This window comes from Capricornis sumatraensis, chromosome 6 (genome assembly GCF_032405125.1).
Source record: "Capricornis sumatraensis isolate serow.1 chromosome 6, serow.2, whole genome shotgun sequence".
Classification (NCBI taxonomy): domain Eukaryota; kingdom Metazoa; phylum Chordata; class Mammalia; order Artiodactyla; family Bovidae; genus Capricornis; species Capricornis sumatraensis.
In genome coordinates, this window is record NC_091074.1 from 100,186,959 (window position 1) to 100,205,523 (window position 18,565).

General features: G+C 40.0%; 1 protein-coding gene across 3 annotated transcripts; it reads left to right on the forward strand.

The window, feature by feature from the left end:
* The first annotated feature begins 222 nt into the window (after positions 1-222).
* On the forward strand, positions 223-11,519 carry ZNF189 (zinc finger protein 189). Of its 3 annotated transcripts, none has more exons than XM_068973763.1 (3): positions 223-347; positions 1,064-1,148; positions 8,842-11,519. In XM_068973763.1, the coding sequence occupies exons 1-3, from the start codon at positions 315-317 to the stop codon at positions 10,560-10,562; spliced, it is 1,839 nt and encodes a 612-aa protein (XP_068829864.1). In that variant the 5' UTR covers positions 223-314; the 3' UTR covers positions 10,563-11,519. The 3 variants fall into 3 exon arrangements, with proteins under 3 accessions (XP_068829864.1, XP_068829863.1, XP_068829865.1); XM_068973762.1 differs by having other exon boundaries at positions 291-347; positions 1,022-1,148; XM_068973764.1 differs by having other exon boundaries at positions 315-347; positions 1,067-1,148.
* The last annotated feature ends 7,046 nt before the right edge of the window (positions 11,520-18,565 follow it).

Genomic DNA, 18,565 nt, shown 5'->3' on the forward strand with positions numbered 1-18,565 from the left:
GCCTTCTGGTCCGGGGGCGGGCGGTCACAGAGCTCTTTGGCTGAAAGCAGCAGGAACTGGCGACCGAGAGGAGGCTCTAGCGAGGTCTGGAAGGCTGCACAGCCAGGCAGGGGAGGGGGGTGCGGGGTGGGGGCGGCCAAGTAGCGCTTCTGACCGGCTGCTGGGGTCGTGACCGTTCGGGGCACGACCTGGCCAGATCCAGCCTAGAGGCCTCGCTTTCTTCGGGCCTAATATTCAGCGGCCGGGTAGGCCTTGCCAGAGCCTCCTTTTCGTGCGGCCACCCGGGATTCCTGCCCTGATTTTCTGTCTGGGAGATGGCCTCGCCGAGTCCCCCGCCACAGCCAAAGGTAAGTCGCCCCTCGGAGTATCCCGGTTCTCTCACCTTTACCTAGCTCGCTAGGCCGCGCCACCGCCCCCACCCCCCTTTTCGGGTCTTTAAGGCCAGCGCGGTGCAATGAAGTACCCCCTAATGTACTGGGGAGCCCTTCGCGATCACACTGCCCAGTGGCTCCTTTTTTCAAGAGCGACTTGCTAAATCTAAAGAAAATTAGTAATGCTCCAAACTAGCGTTTTCATTTATGAGTTCTTCCAGGTGAGGTTAGCTTTTTTCATCCTCCCTTGTGTCTTCTACACCTGCCCCATGCCTGGACCCAAAGTAGACGCTTAGAAAAATTAACATAATTGAGTTGAAAAGGGTCGTAATTGAGTTGGAACGGGGCGATGAGGTGCAGGAAACTTGGGAAGGCCTTAGTGCAGCTTACTAAAATTAAATTATTAGGGCATACTGGGTAAACCTTATCCTTAAGCTCCTCACTACAGAGGACAGAGATCCAGCTGTGTTTTCCTCTAATTTGAGGTGTCCGAATTTTGTCGGGTCCCAGAATTGAGCCTCACTTGTAACTCTTAGTTATCATGTTCCTCCTAGCCTACCCGGCTCTGATAAGTGGTTGTTTCTGCTACTTTTAGCGGTAGAATTGTCCTTGAGACAACAAAACTGACTGCAGAAATCATACTATTTCAGGGCTTGCTGACATTTGAGGATGTGGCTGTGTTTTTTACCCAGGAGGAGTGGGATTATCTGGATCCAGCTCAGAGAAGCCTGTATAAAGATGTCATGATGGAGAATTATGGAAACCTGGTCTCACTGGGTAAGAATCTGCTGTTTCTTGGATCAGAATAGCTAAGAAACTGTAAGAAAGCAGAACACATGAACTAGTACCATACCAAATGGCTTTGTTTCAAGGCTCCAATTCAGACCTTTCAGCCATGAATTGTTTCCATGGCTCTCATCCCTACCGTCCTTGCAGTGACCAAAATACAAGCTTTTCTGGCTTCCATCCTCGTAATCTCATTCCCATATTGCTCTGTACTTTCCCTCCTAGCTCATCCTCCCACTGCTTTCCTCCCACCCCTTTTCACTCTGCCTTCTGGAGCCCCTGTTTCTCTTCACATGGTGTTCCCTACCCCTCCTGGCCTTAACTGAAACCTGGCACTTTCCCAAGGACACTACTTCTCTGGCAGGGGCGGCTTATTCTCCCACATCCTCTTCCTTCCCCATCCTTTGTCTCAGGGCTGAAAGGGAAAAATAATTGTTCTCCTGACTTTTCAGTACTGTTTGCAAAGCATTCATTTTCCATCTTCAAACGTAATTTCTCTTTTGAGGTCTCAGCTATCTTGCTCTACCCTCTTAATTTCTTTACACTATCATCTGTCAATTTTTTTTTGTTGTTGGTGTCTCACACATAGATTTTGTCACATTTTGGAATCTCCTCTTTGTTAAGCCACACCATCCATCATGCAGTATTACTTCTGCCTCAGTGTATCTTCAAGGACCCTGCTTTTCCATTCCTATTAAGCACCTCACATCAATGATCACACTCAATTTTGTTATAACAGGCAAATTTTAAACCCCAGTATCTTGTATTTTGACTAATACCTTATTCCTTCTCAGCAGTAGATGTTTATTGACTATAACTAAACAAGTCGACAAAACAGACATGATCTCTGCCCATGTGGAGCTTACTGTAACTTCCTACCTGTCTACCTCTTCTCCTCTCCTACTGAACCTGTTTATTCTTAATCTTTCCTGTTCCTTGACTTCCTTCTTTCCCCCCAGGCTCTTAGTTCCCTCTTGCTTCACCTTCTCATCTAACCCATAGCTGCTGCTGCTAAGTTGCTGCAGTTGTGTCCGACTCTGTGCAACTCCATAGACGGTAGCCCACCAGGCTCCCCCATTCCTGGGATTCTCCAGGCAAGAATACTGGAGTGGGTTGCCATTTCCCTCTCCAATGCATGAAAATGAAAAGTGAAAGTGAAGTCGCTCAGTTGTGTCCAACTCCTAGCGACCCCATGAACTGCAGCCTACCAGGCTCCTCCGTCCATGGGATTTTCCAGGCAAGAGTACTGGAGTGGGTTGCCATTGCCTTCTCCGCTACCCATAGACCTATATATAAAATCATCACCAGCATGCTCTCTTGCCACTTTGTCATTATGTTCTACCCATTCTGCACACTTGAAGTCCTGTACTGGTTATAAAATCTGCCTTTTTCTCTTACCTGATTTGCTGAACACAGCAAGAGAAGTTCTGTAACTGAAAGAATTGATGCCCTGCATATATACAGGTGGTTTCCTTCTTCTGGATATAAAAACCCAGCGTTTTTTAAATAAAAACCACTTTTTATATCTCAGCAAACTTTTTTTATCATTGATTTGCTCCTACCCCTGTTTCTTTTAGTGACTGTTTCAGAAACTTTGAGTTTTCCTTGGGTTCATCACTCAGTGGTGGACCTCACCTTCTATTTCACAGAGAAGATAGAGACCACCACACATGAACTCTCAAGTTTTCTACCCCTCATTGCACACATAAGGTTGCACATTCTCCAAGAACATATCAGTCTTTTTTCCGCCGCCCCCCCTCCACCTGCCCCACTCCCCACCGTGTAATTTGATGATAGGTATGTTCATGGCGCCAGAGCTCTCCTTTGAGCCACAGTCTTTCTTGCTGCTCCTGTAATGTCCTACTTGTTTGCTTCAGAGCCAGATTTTTGTAAGAGTAGTTAATGTGTATTCTCTACTTCTTTACTTCCGATTATCTCTAAGCCTCTTTTTGTACCTCTGCCACTTACTTTCAGTTGTTTAACATTCATCAGTAATGACCCAATTGTCAAATACAGTAGATTCTTTTGGGACATCCATTTCTTTATAGATATTTGAAACTCTTTATTGCTTCCTTCTATTTCTTTGCACTCTCAGGCTTTCTCTCAGTCTATAAACCTACCTTGACAGATCTTATTTATACTCAGGTAATCAAGTATGTCATGATAAGTTCCAAATCTTTATCTCTGCTTAAGTAGAGAGAAAATATGGAGCCTAACTGCCTAAATAAAAATCCCAATTCCACTACTTACAAGACTTGTGACCATGGGTGAATTACTTAACCTTTCTGTACCTGTTTTCTTTTTTTATATAAAAATGGAAATAATAATAATACTAATCTTAGGATTATTGTGACCATTAACTCAGTTAATACATGTAAAGCATTTAGGACACTGACAAACACGTATTAAGTACAGTGTATAAATGTCAGTTGTTACCTTCATCATCATTGTCATTATCTTCTCTGTTGAACTCCAACTTCGTAGTCATCTCCTTTTGAAGACCACATAAGTAACTCATATCTGGCAGATCTCAAGTTATCTACTGAGATATAAGGGCCTCCTCTTCAGAATTCAGTACTCCATTCTCGTGCTGTCTTTTATACACTTCCATTGTCGAATTATTATAGTGTACCATAATCACGTTATTTCTCTAGGGAGACTGATCTTCAAGAGGATAGTGACTGTATTCTTTCATTTGATTTCTCCAGCACTTAGCACAGAGCCAGGCATATATTGTATGCTTCTTAAATATTTGGGTGACTGAGTGAGTATACTTAAGACTCAGTATCTTTTGACAAGATTATTGCACTAGCTTGTACTGTAGCTCCTTGCCTCCAGTCTCCCTGTCTTCTAATATATTCTCTTTATTGCTACCAAAGTGATTTTGTGATAGTTAACTACTTACAACTTCTGTGATTTCTGACACCTTAAAGGATAAAAAAAAACTTAATTTCTTGTCCTATATACTGGAACCACCTTATATAGCTCCCATGTAGCTTTCTAGCCTCATCTGTTGTTTTCAGGATACGACTTCAGTCTCCAGCCATATCAGATGCTAGGTTTTTTTTCCATTATGCTATGGTATCTCTGAGTCACTGACAGCTTTTTCCACCCATATAGTGTCCTGGTTGATAATATCAGGTGGATGCCCAGCCTTGCCTGTGCCTAGTACTGTAAAATAGCAGTGAGCCCATCTGTGATCTCCTGCGTTCAGGCTCTCTTTATTGTAGCTGAAATACAGCTTTTCATGAGTTATTATTTCTTCCTCCACAATCTTTTCACCTTCCTGTATAAATTCTGTATCCACCCCCTTGATTTGTGCTCCGTTGATGAGAGATTACGGTTACTCAACTATTCCAGTGTAGTGTTTTCTGGCATTTCATCCTGTTACTCTACTTAACACAACTCGTCTAGCTTTGTAATTTTGCCTCTTCCATGCTGATTTTTCTTTAAAACCTGCAGTAACTACATTGATGACAGTTTGATCTTTCAGTTCTTTCAATTCAAATAGACTTATTTGGTTTTGATAACTTCTCTCCAGACTGCTAGAGCCAGATTGGACCTTAGTCTCTTTCCAAATATTTATTCAACTGCTCATTCATTCAATAAATAATTATAAAGCATTGTGGTTGGCCTAAAAATGCAAGTCCTTCCCCATTCTCTCATTGTTTTGTTTTGTTTTTTTTCCTAGAAAACTGAGAGAACTGCACTTTGAGGCACCTGTTTACTCTAGAAAAATTAGCTTTGACCAGAGGATGGGAACATACAGTACAAGCATGGCAGGTACCTCAGAAGGTGGTTATAGCTACCAAGCCCAGGTCTAACAGCTAGTCATTTCCAGGCTGCTCTGTTTGGAAGCCTAGATTCACTTGTTTTACATGTCTCTCTATTTGACTTATTTGTTTTCATGCTAGTGCCTCTGTGTTTTATTTACTTTAGCAATATATTATATTTCACTTCTAGTAAGATAAAGTCAGTCTTATATTCTCTTTCAGGTTATACAGTTGACCCTTGAACAATATGGGTTTGAAATGTGAGAGTCTACTTGTTTGTGATTTTTTTTCACTCAATACATACTACAGTACTATACAGTCTGCAGCTGACTGAATCTGTAGGTGCAAAACCATTGATACAGAGGGCCAACTTCAAAGTTATATGTACATCTTCAACAGAGCGGAGGATCAGTGCCCCTAACCTTCATGTTGTCCAAGGGTCAGTTGTACTTAACTAGTTTTCTGCATTCTTCCAGTTGAAATTTAGATTCATTGGGGTTTTTTAATTGGTTCATGGGATTTTGGTTTGAATAGTTAAGTTGTTAGTTGGTTTGGGAAGAAGTAAGAGCTTTATAATATTGACTCTCTTTGGCAATTGGTTGATTCTAGTTAACTCTCTTATGTCCTTCAGAAAAATTGTATGGATTCTTTTATGGATCTTGCATTTCTTGTTAGATATATTCCTAGGCCTTATGGTTTTTAATATGAAGAGCATATTTCTTTTCCTATAATATTTATTAACTAGCTATTCTTGGTAAGAACCAGTATTTGTTTTATATCTTAGTCCTTTCATAGCTATTATATTTCATTTAATTCTTCTGGGAATTTTGGGTAGGTGGTCATTGTTGTTTAGTTGCTAAGTTGTGTCTGACTCTGCAACCCTGTGGACTGCAGCATGCCAGGCTTCCCTGTCCTTCACTGTCTCCCAGAATTTGCTCAGATTCATGTCCATTGAGTTGGTGATGTCATCTAACCATTTCATCCTCTGCCACCCATTTTCTCAGAATTCTCCACTATGACTTGTCTGTCTTGGGTGGCACTGCACGGCATAGCTCCAGCTGCATTGAGTTACGTAAACCCCTTTCCCACGACATAGGTGCGATCCATGAAGGGGAGGCAGTCATACCATCTGCAAATAATGTAATTTTGTACTACTGCTTTGAGTAAGACCCTGGAAAAATTTCCACTGAGTAAATGTTATGAAGAGACTTTAACACAAAGTCTCAGAAAGAACTTGTAATCCAATGGAAAATACAAACTGAAGTACAGTGTAATAATAGCTATAATGTAGTTATAGACAAGGGATGGTCATGAAAAACAGAACACTTGGATCATCCAGTGGATTAAGTGAAGGAACTTTATAGAGGAACTATTGCATTGCATTGAATCTTAAACCAAGAGATTCTCAAGTAAACAATGCCAGTGGATAGTTCATAAATGAGATATGCAAAGAAATACCATAAATGACTAAAGCATAAGCAATTTACACACTTAAAGTGTGAGAGCATGGGAAGGAGAGTGAGTTGAAGCTTAGAGACCTCAAGAAGTACTGAGTATCATAATGTAGAGAGATTTGGTTTGATTTTAGAGATAATAGGATCTGTAGGTAGTTACATGCTTAGAATTCCATTTCATGAAAATCTTTCTGGATTCAATGAAGTAGATACAGCCTAAAGACCAGAGCCAAAGATCATTAGTTGGATTTTGCGGTAATCTATGGAAAACAGAGAGGGCAAATGCTAAAGAGTAGAATCAATGATTTTGGTGATTGATTAATAGTAAGAAAAAGGCAGAAATCTAGAATGATTTCCTGCTGTGATGGACAGTTAATGCTTCTGAAGGGAACATGATTAAAGGTGGAGATGGACATGACAACAAGTGATGATGGTCATGTTATTTGTGAGACCTTTTTGAGACAGCTTAGTGGCAACATTCAGAGAATGTGTGTATATAGAGCATGATGAGGATATAAACATGTATAGTAATACCCTTAAACAATTGAGGAGAAGAGAAATGCATGAGGGAAATGTATTAGAAAAGGCCAAATAAGAAGTACGAAGAGAACTAGAATACAATAGCATAGAAACCAAAAACAGTGTAAAGGAATGGGAGTAGTCAAGAATATCACATGCTGCAAGTAAAATAAGGACTAATAAATGTCCGTTGCATTTATTACTTGAAAGTCATTGGTGATTTAATGAGAAGTTTCTCTAGATACTAGAAACAGAAACCAGATTTTATAGTAGATTATCAAGTAGATTGAATGGGAAGAGATTGAGTGTGGAAAACATAGTTAGAAAATGGAGAGGTACAGTGTTGAGTTTTTTTTCAAAGCTTGGATTTCATCTAGAAAAGGATTTCAGGTTCAAGATAAAGTTGGATATATTTTGTATGTTGGTAAGAAGGTGTACACAACTGAGCAACTGAACTGAACTGAACTGAAGAAGGTGTATGTAGAATTCTATGGAGAATACAGATTGAAGAAAGAGGAAGAAATGGTAATAATTCAACAAGTGCCCAGAGGCAAGTGGGATCGAGAGAGTAGATGATTTAGCCTTGGATAAGAATGGGATATATCTTCATGTAGCAGTGCAGGTAATTTTAGGTAGGAGGCAGATTGGTGAGGCAGTTCTCATCCTTTTTCTTTGAGTGAAAGAAAACACTCTACTGAAAATGAATTTGAGAGAGAGTACTGTAAGTAGCCTTAAATAAAAATAAAGTTTCTTAGGGCAATAACAGAAGAGGAGTTTTTTTGGAATAAAATAATGACTGGTTTGAAGTAAGTGAAAAGAAAATTCAAAGATGACTCCACAGTTGGAAGATTATAAAATTGAAAGAAAAAAGGAGCTATAAAAAAAGGAGAAATTGTTAGGGTCAAATAAGAATTTAGTGGTGATTGAATCTTCTCATAAAGTTATCCACCAGGCAGCAAGAGATAGAAAATCAGAAAAGAAGTCAGAGGCAGACTTAAATGTCCCATATGCTACTCTGTTTTATTATAGACCATTATGTTATCTTTCTTCCAATGCATGCAAGATTATCATTTCTCGGATGTCATGCAGACTCCCAGTTGGAAATGGATAGTTCCAATGTGGGTCTTATATCTTTAGAGGAACGAGACTCATCTATACGTGAAGAATGTGGTATCTGTGGTAGGTGAAGTCATAAACTACCACAGACTATTCTTTTTCCTAGTTTCTTCCATTAGCTCTAAACATGTTCTTTTTTTCCTGTTTTTCTATATAATAGAATCCATATCACTTCAACTCAGTTTTTTAAAGCCATTTATCTCCATATAGGAACTATTTTACTTAGTATTTTCTTTGTCATAGTCTACTCTTTCCCTATTTGTACTTATCATCCATTCCACTTGTTAAGAGGCTTCTTGCCTTATCTCTAAATTCTAATTCATTTTATTAATACAATGCCTGGAATGCTTTTATTCACAATAAATTCTTATTAATGAATGAATTGTTGTTTCCTCTGGTTTTTGTCTGTTTCCTTCTCAGCATCTTTTCTGTCAATTATTTGGCTTATTCACATTACAATAATGCTACTTCATCCTAAGTTTTTCTGAACCTACTGTTTTTTTTCCACATTGTCCTTTCTTTTCTGATAGCTAGTTTATCCTAATGTGACTTATTTTATTTCTTTGTTACCTTTTCTTTAAGGAAAACATTTCATTTTATCAGAAAACTAATACTAAATAATATTTATATAGCTTGTACTGTTTGCCAGGTAGTTTTAAATGCTTTATGTATTTGAACTAATGTAATCATCACAAGGGTGCTGTGATATAGTGAACTACATTTTATGCACATAGTAGATTATTTTAATTATCTTATTTTTATGACAGTTTCTCCTTGCTGGCAAAGAACTAGGCTGACATTTCTGTTTTCCATTTATTCCAGATGTTTTGAACAGAGATAAGGATGAGGAACCAACTGTGAAACAAGAAATTGAGGAAATTGAGGAAGAAATGGAACCACAGGGTATAATAGTTACAAGAATCAAAAGTGAAATTGACCAGGATCCCATGCATAGAGAAACCTTTGAACTTGTTGGTAGGTTAGATAAACAAAGAGGAATCTTCTTATGGGAAATACCAAGGGAATCTTTGACCCAGGAACAAAGAATGTTCAGAGGAAACACTAACATTATCCGTAAGAGACCAAATTCAGAAGAGAAATGTCATAAATGTGAAGAATGTGGAAAGGGTTTTGTCCGTAAGGCTCATTTCATTCAACATCAAAGGGTCCATACTGGAGAGAAACCTTTCCAATGTAATGAATGTGGGAAAAGTTTTAGTCGCAGTTCATTTGTTATTGAACATCAGAGAATTCACACCGGGGAAAGGCCCTATGAGTGTAATTACTGCGGAAAAACCTTTAGTGTGAGCTCAACCCTTATTAGACATCAGAGAATCCACACTGGAGAGAGACCCTATCAGTGTAATCACTGTAAACAGAGCTTCAGCCAGCGAAGAAGCCTTGTTAAACATCAAAGGATTCACACAGGTGAGAAACCCCATAAATGTGGTGACTGTGGGAAAGCCTTCAGTTGGAAGTCACACCTGATTGAACATCAGAGAACACACACTGGTGAGAAACCCTATCACTGTACCAAATGTAAGAAAAGCTTTAGTAGAAATTCTTTACTTGTTGAACATCAGAGAATTCACACTGGGGAAAGACCTCATAAATGTGGTGAATGTGGGAAGGCCTTTAGATTAAGTACATATCTTATACAACACCAAAAAATCCACACTGGTGAGAAACCTTTTCTTTGTATTGAATGTGGAAAAAGCTTCAGTCGGAGCTCATTCCTTATTGAACATCAGAGGATCCATACAGGTGAAAGACCTTATCAGTGCAAAGAGTGTGGGAAAAGCTTCAGTCAACTTTGCAACCTTACTCGTCATCAGAGAATTCACACAGGGGACAAACCCCATAAATGTGAGGAATGTGGAAAAGCCTTTAGTAGAAGCTCAGGTCTTATTCAGCACCAGAGAATCCACACCAGAGAGAAGACTTATTCATACAATGAAACCAAGGAAAGTTTTGACCCAAATGGCGGTCTTGTTATACAACAGGAAGTCTACCCTAAGGAAAAATCTTATAAATGTGATGAATGTGGGAAAACTTTCAGTGTCAGTGCTCATCTTGTGCAACATCAAAGAATCCACACTGGTGAAAAACCCTACCTATGTACTGTATGTGGGAAAAGCTTCAGTCGGAGCTCATTTCTTATTGAACACCAGAGAATCCACACTGGAGAGAGACCCTACCTTTGCAGACAGTGTGGCAAAAGTTTTAGTCAACTTTGTAATCTTATTCGACATCAGGGTGTTCACACAGGTAATAAACCCCATAAATGTGATGAATGTGGGAAGGCCTTTAGCCGGAACTCCGGCCTGATTCAGCATCAGAGAATACATACAGGAGAAAAACCTTATAAGTGTGAGAAGTGCGACAAAAGTTTTAGTCAGCAGCGCAGCCTTGTCAACCATCAGAAGATCCATGCAGAGGTGAAAATTCAGGAAACCCATGAATGTGATGCTTGTGGTGAAGCCTTCAATTGCCGCATTTCTCTTATTCAACATCAAAAATTGCATGCTACATGGATGCAGTAAATGTGGAGAAATACTTAAGTTCAGTTTGACTTGAGACCAGGTACCCAAGTGCAGTTTCAGTATGGCTCAGTGTGAGTCATACTTAGTGATCAAAGCAGATTCTGTTTGGCCTCAGGCACATGGTTTCTAAAGATTCTGTGAATAATAGGCAGCTGCCCACATGCAGTTGAAGACTTCATTATTCTTCATTTTGATCAGAGAAAGACTCAGTAATTTAAGCATCTTTTTTTTTTTTCAGATCTCTCAGTGGAGAGGTTAAACCCAAGTTCAGAGCACTTAATTATAATTAATAAAAGGGAGAAGAACAAAGTTGCATATGCCTAAGGGAGTTGGAAGCAGCTGATGTTAGAAAACTTAGTCCTCTGGCACTGAAATATATGGTGGTTCTTTCAGTTCCACAATATGTTTGGCTGCGTATGCCAAAGTTCAGTAGTTAAACATGATTATGTTTTCAAGAAAACAAAGCCCCCATTTTTTTTTAAGAACTGACATCCAAAGCTGTTGTCCTTGTTAAAGCTGGTTTGGCATGTGGGTTAAAGGCAGTTCCAATGCCATGTGGTTCCCAGATCTGTGAAATGAGTGGACCATTAATTTTACATGTAAAGATTATGTAACCTAGCAAAGGTGTTACCAAGGAACCTTTGGGAGTGCCTTTTTTTCCTCTAAGATGGGCCCAAAAAGGTAGAGGAAGATGCTGTTCTTTTTGTGTGCTCCATTCTGTGAAAGATATTTGTAGTCCTAGACAGACTAAATCTTATTCCTCTACTACCAGTAGCATGTGAAAGTGTAAATATTTTGATTACTGAGAGTTGGAAATAAAAAGACCTGGAGTCTATGCTAGGAAACAGATACTTTGGTATGCTTTGGTTTTTATGGTAACCAGACTTTGCATGCAATCTTTATTTCTGGTTCTAGGGCTTCCCTTAGTTAATGGTTATTATAAACCTATAATTCATTTGTTCTAGTCATTAAATATGATTTGTTTTTTGCTTTGTGTAAGAGTTTATTTATTACTCCATTGTAAAATCTATCCTGTCAAGTGCATTACTGCATTTAAAAATTAGAATCAAGAATTTAAATTGCTCTCATTTGTTCTACTTTGGACTAGTTACCTTTTCTGAGATAGTTCAATTGAGGTTAAGTCTTTCATTCCTAATTCCAAATCACCAGCACACTCTTATTCTAGATTTCTTAATAGTTTAAGCAAAAGACCTCACTTTCTCCTATAACCTAGACATTCTACTTTTTCTGCACCAGTCGTTCCCCAGCCCAGGTTCACAACTAATAATGGGGTTCTTAGACCTGTTCTCTGTTTTGAAAACCTAATGCAAAGTGTAGTTTTGCTGCATGCACACTAAACATTTTCTCTGCTTTTTGCTGAAGTTGCATTGTTTCATGTATGGTTATCTAGCTGAGCAGAAGTTCTGGCTGTTGACTTCACTGTAATTTGGGGCCATGGTTCGAGGTGTTCCCACTAAAAGTACATAATTTTTAACATACTTGAATGTGAATCTTGCATCTTAGCTCCAAATTCCAGTAACAATGAAATGGTTCTTATGTGTTCAGTTCATTGGTTACCAAAAAGCATAGCCAGAAAGGTTTTTGTTTTTGTTTTTAAGCAAGTCCACTGCAGTATACACTACTTTTTTCCAAGAAAATGATAGAAATAGGCAGGGGGTTTTAGAGAGGGATATGAAGTTCGTAGAAGACCGGGAAGGAGAAAGTTGAATCTTTCAGGAGGAAATGACGCCTAAGATGAGACAATCGAGTTCTAGAAAAGATGAATACTGTCTGAAAACAGGGTTGTGAGAGGATCTGGTAGCTACAGAGTGAACTCGTGATAGGAATGTGACAAGAGGCAAGACTGCCCATAAACAAGCATCATGCTTAAGAGACAGGACTTGATTTCTGCCTAAAATCCCATGGTAATGTTTTTCTTCTATTTATGATATGTTGAGTAAGGACACATTTTAAGAATACAGTTCAGTTTTCACGAGTAAACCCCTAAATAACTGGTACTCCACTTAAGAAATATTACAGGTACCCCAGATTCTTGTGTACTTTTCCAAATATACAGACATCTTGTGGTGCCCTCATTTTAACTCGAGGTGACCTTTCTTAGATCTGGGGATCTTAACCTCAGAAAATTGCACAAAGTAAGGGTTCAAGGGCCTGTCGTTTCCATGTTAACTTCAAAGAGTCTCTTAAGAGTAGTACTGTTGAGAGGTTGTGGTGCCTTTAAGGCCAGATGAAAGAAGGATATGAACTTGAAAAATGCAGAGTAAAACTTGATTGCTAGTTGGATGAGAAAGGCTGAAGAAGAGTAAAGATTCAGAGTGGGTTTGGCTGGTTGGTACTCAATCCTGAGGGTGGAGAAGGAAGAAAGTGCACCTAGTGTGGAATGAGGAGATTAATTACTCAAGTTTTTGAGCATGTAATGTTTGGTCTGTGAGAGATGTCTAAAGATAATTGGAGATGTAGATACAGTGCATAGGGAAGCTCTGGATTAGAATTTGATTTAGGAATTCGCCAGTGCTTAGACACAGAAATGAATTAAGATTTAAGGAGAAAATAAATCCAGAGCAGAATCCTGAGGGCCAGCCTAGTTGAGTGACTGGGAAAGATTCAAAGGAGACAGAAACAGCCAGAAATGTGGAAAACCCAGTGTGTGCATGCTTAGTCACTTCAGTCGTGTCCAACTCTGTAACCCTATGGACCATAGCCTGCCAGGCTCCTCTCTCAGTGGAATTTTCCAAGCAAGAATAGTGGATTGGTTTGCTATACCCTCCTCCAGGAAATCCCCAATCCCAGGATCAAACCCACGTCTCATATCTTCTGCATTGGCAGGTGGGTTCTTGACCACTAGCACCACCTGGGAAACCCAGTACATAGTGATAATTGGTACAGGGAAGTGACCTGGAAGAGTGCTGCAGAGATGTCAAATAGGGTTGAAGGGTGTCCTTTAGATTGGATAATTAGAAAGTCATTAATGAGTTCTGTAAGAACAGCTTCTGAAATAGAGAAGAGCCAGTTTTCAGGGGCTTAAATAGTGTCTGAAGAGTACACCAATTCTCAAATACTGTAAATTCATGGTGAAAAGGTAACGTCTACATTCAAATGGTAAAACAAGGACAATATAATGTCTTTGTAAAAAAGCTAAATTGATTCAAGATCTTAACCTTATTCTGAAATAATGCCCCGCTTAGAAATAAAAAAGTCCTTTCATGAAATAATAGTAATTTTGGTCTGTGACTATATGTCTTTAGTTTTAAAAACATGACAACCCTTTTTGATTATTCTTAATTTTGCTGCTGCTACTGCTAAGTCGCTTCAGTCGTGTCCGACTCTGTGCGACCCCATAGATGGCAGCCCATCAGGCTTCCCCGTCCCTGGGATTCTCCAGGCAAGAACACTGGAGTGGGTTGCCATTTCCTTCTCCAGTGCATGAAAGTGAAAAGTGAAAGTGAAGTCGCTCAGTCATGTCCGACTCTCAGCAACCCCATGGACTGCAGCCTACCAGGCTCCTCAGTCCATGGGATTTTCCAGGCAAGAGTACTGGAGTGGGGTGCCATTGCCGTCTCCAATTCTTACTGTAAAAGGGAATAAAAAGAAGGGAAAATTTTTAAAGAGAAAAACGAGTATTTTTCCATTCTGAATAGATAACCAGTTGAGGGGGAAACTGAAGATAAGGGAGAGCAGCTGAAAATTGAATTATTAGATAAGCAAAGGTGAATTTTAGCCCTAATGGGAGGACTTATTATGACAGCTTTTTTCCTCCCAATTGGGAAAAAAGTAAAGAGTACAAATTTAGTGTCTGGCTGAGGGAAGAGAGGGCTTCTCTGGTGGCTCAGCTGATAATCTACCTGCAATGCCAGAGACCTGGGTTCAATCCCTGGGTTGGGAAGATCTAGAGAAGGGAATGGCTACCCTCTCCAGTATTCTGGCCTGGAAAATTCCATGGACTGTATATAGTCCATGGGGTTCAAAGAGTTGGACTCCACTGAGCAACTTTCACTTTGAGGGAAGAGAAAGCAATGGAATACACTTGAGATGACCCATTTTCCAAAAATAGTCAAATTCATGAGAGGAAAGGAAGAGGGGTGACTACCATGAGCAGTAGAGTTGGGAACCTTGTCAATAGTGATAGTTTTGAGTAGCCATTAGGGACAATGGGAAAGAACCAATCAAAAACTTGGGGAGGGCTTTTGGGGTTTTATTTAGGGCCCAGCTGAAGGAAAAGGCTGAACTTTTAATTGTGTGCTCAGTCTCTCAGTCTTGTCCAATTCTGCAACCCCATGGACTCTAGTCCTCCAGGCTCCTCTGTCCATGGAGTTTTCCAGGCTAGGATACTGGAGCAGGTTGCCATTTCCTACTCCAGGGACTCTTCCCAACCCAGGGACTGAACCCACATCTCTTGTGTCTCCTGCATTGGCTTTTATGGCATTATTCAGATTCCTTGTGGGAATTAACACATGGGACAGTCAGAAAATTAGGGTTAAAGCAGATGAAGCAAAATATGAGATGTTTTGGGGTTCTCCAGATAAAAAGAACCAATAAACCAATAGGATAGATATATAGATAGGAGCTTCCCTAGTGACTCAGCAGTAAAGAATCTCTCTGCAAAGCAGGAGGTGTGGAGATGCAGGTTCAAACCCTGGGTCAGGAAGATCCCCTGGAGAAGGAAATGGAAACCCACTCCAGTAGTTTTGCCTCGGAAAGTCCATGGAGAAAGGAGCCTGGCGGGCTACAGTTCATGGGGTTGCAAAGAGTCAGATACAACTGAGCAACTAAACAACAGAATGATAGATTATAGGAATTGGGCTCCCAGGTGGTGCAGTGGTAAAGAATCAGCCTGCCAATGCAGGAGATGCAAGATACGCAGCTTCAGTCCCTGAGTCGGGAAGATCCCCTGGAGTAGGAAATGGCAACCCACTCCAGTATTCTTGCTTGGAAAATCCCATTGACAGAGGAGCCTTGCAGGCTACAGTCCACACAGATGCAAAGGATCAGACATGACTTAGCAACTGTGCATAGCACAGCACATGTGATTAGAATATATGATGTCCCGTGGCATGCTCTCCATATGTTGGAGAACTATGAAAGCCAATGGTGTAATTCAGTCTGAATCCAAAGAAGCCTAAGAACCAGAAACACTGATGTCCAAAGAGAGAAGATGGATGCCCCACTTGGGCAGAGAACAAATTTGCCCTCCACCTTTTTGCTTGATTCAGACCCTCAACAAATTGGGTAATGCACTCAGCATTATTGAAGGCAATCTTCTTCACTCAGTCTACAGACTTAATATGCAACTCTGTTTCAGAAAAACCTTCACAGACATACCCAGAAACAATGTTTCACTGATATTTGTTAGTCCACCAGAATTGAAATATAACATTTTCATCATAGTAGATAACAGTTTAAAATGAGCAGGTGAGAGAATTCCCTGGTGGTCGAATGGTTAGGACTTGGCCCTTTCACTGCTATGGGCCTGGATTCAATTCCTGGTTGGGAAATTGAGATCCCACAAGACATGCAGTGTGGCCAAATACATAAATAGAGTAGGTGAAAGGAGTCTTTGCTGGCAAAAAGAAAATAAAAAAGGAAGCTAACTACTGTAATACTCCATTTCTTTGTAATTTTGATGAGTGAGGCCTTTCATTTTCATCTGTCTTCCTAAAGAAAGATAGCAGCAGCAAATCTAGGGGTATACCCAGCACACCCAGTTGAGTATGATATTTACTTGCAGAGTAAATTTCAATTTAAAAAAAAGATATTCCAATCATTTTTTGAAGTTACTGTTCCTCATTTGTAATTTTTATCCTTCATCTTCCTTCTCTACCTCCTTCAAAATTGTTTTGTGGCCTTGGGTATTGGTAGGGCTGAGCTGAGAAGGAAATGGCAACCCACTCCAGTATTCTTGCCTGGAGAATCCCATGGACAGAGAAGCCTGGCAGGCTGTAGTCCATGGGGTCTCAAGAGTTGGACACGACTGAGCAACTAAACCACCACCACCAAAGCTTTCTCTATAACAATGTGTTAGTTGCTCAGTCATGTCCAACTCTTTATGACCCCATGGACTGTAGCCCACCAGGCTCCTCTGTCTATGGGATTCTCCAGGGAAGAACACTGGAGTGGGTCACCATTTCCTTCTCCAGGAGATCTTCCCGACAAAGGGATCGAACCCACCTCTCCTGCATTACAGGTGATTTCTTTACTGTCTGAGCTATAAGCTATAGCTTATTTGGCTATAAGCATGGCCAAATAGAAAAAGGACAGATATATTTACTGTGCAAATGGGACAAGTCCAATTAAAATGTATTTTTAAAAAATATCTGCCAGGTATTAGTTATATAGTGGCACCAGGAAGTCCTTTATTCTCATTCACTGGGGAGTGAATAGTAAATCATATGTATTCCACAGCAGAAAGACTGCCAGTAAAAAAGAAAATCACCCAGCTTTCCAAGACACCTAGTTTTGATACATTTTGCACAAAGAAAACATAGTTCATAATTTTGCCTGTGCTATTTTCAGTCCAAGAGCCATGTTCTCAAGAACATACTTCTGATATCAGCCCAATGGCTAAGATAAACCTCTTTATCACATGATAGTCATTGTGTCCCTGGATCCACTGCACTCTGACCTGTAAATTCCCCCAGGGAAAACCAGGGCAGGACAAGGAAACTCTGGATGTGGCCGCACAAAGATGCCTTGACCTTGGACATCTGAAGAGGGCACACCTGAGACCTCGGACTGCAGCATACCGCTGGTTGCTGTGAACTACCGGAAGAATTAGTTATGTGCTTAGAAGATGCTCTATATTTCACTGTGCCACCATACTCAGAGGGCTAAGTCTATGCACGCCCATCAGCCTCTTTTTGAGAATTAGATGTAAAAGAATTTTGAATTTTCATTTGTCCCAGTGCTTGCCTTTCAAGTTCCAGTAAAACAGATTTATTAGGATGGTAAATAGCTATGCTACATAAGGAGAGTCTGGGGTTGTTTTTCCCAACCTAAAGATGTCATGTTAGGGACTTCTATGGAGATCCAGTGGCCAAGACTCCATGCTCCCAATGCAGGTGGCCTAAGTTCTATCCCTGCTCAGGGAATTAGATCCCACATTCTGCAACTCAAGATCCTGCATACTGCAGCAAAGATCCTGAGTGCTGCAACCAAATGACCGGCACAGTCAAATAAATGAAAACAATAAATATTTTAAAATCAAAATAAAGATGTCACATCCACTCACTGACTTCTGCCACCCAGAGGCTCGGCTCTATGTTGATTTGCTATTATGCCCACTTAGCTGGCTCCCAGTTTCCTCCCAATATTCTACAGTATAAAAACTAATTTTCAGCAATACTCTTCTATTATGTTACTCCCTGATCAAAGATTACTCAAGGGTCCCCATTTCTCATTACTTTAAGGCAAAACTTTTCCTAATATCCCTGCCCAGCCTGCTCTCCCACCTCACTGTGCCACTCCACTTGGCCTCACCATTTTAATCTAATTTCTTACCATTTTAATCTAATTTCCCACAACTTCCTCAAAATATACAATCTGTACTCTAATCAGGACATGGTCAATTCATCTTCACTTCCACTCAACTGCCTTTACCATTCTTTTAAGAGCCAACTGACAGAGAAAAAATAAAATATTTATTCATGACTTATATATCTGGCACTTTACAAAAAATATTGCTAATCTAACAGCAAACCTATTTTTACAGATGGGAAAACTGAGACTCAAGATCCAAAGATCATACAACTAGCAATAAACTGTCTGCAATTCATACCACCTCTTTTGATTTTAGCACCTTACCTATACCAGTGTAATTTAGCATATTATTGTATATCATTTTGTTTCCTAACTGTATCCTTGCCTTCCTCATCTCAGTGGTAGGCATATAAGGATGATATAGTATTATTTTCAGCACCAAGCATACAGTAGTGCTAAATGAATACTTGCTGACTGATTTTATATATGTCTACATATAGTGGCACCCA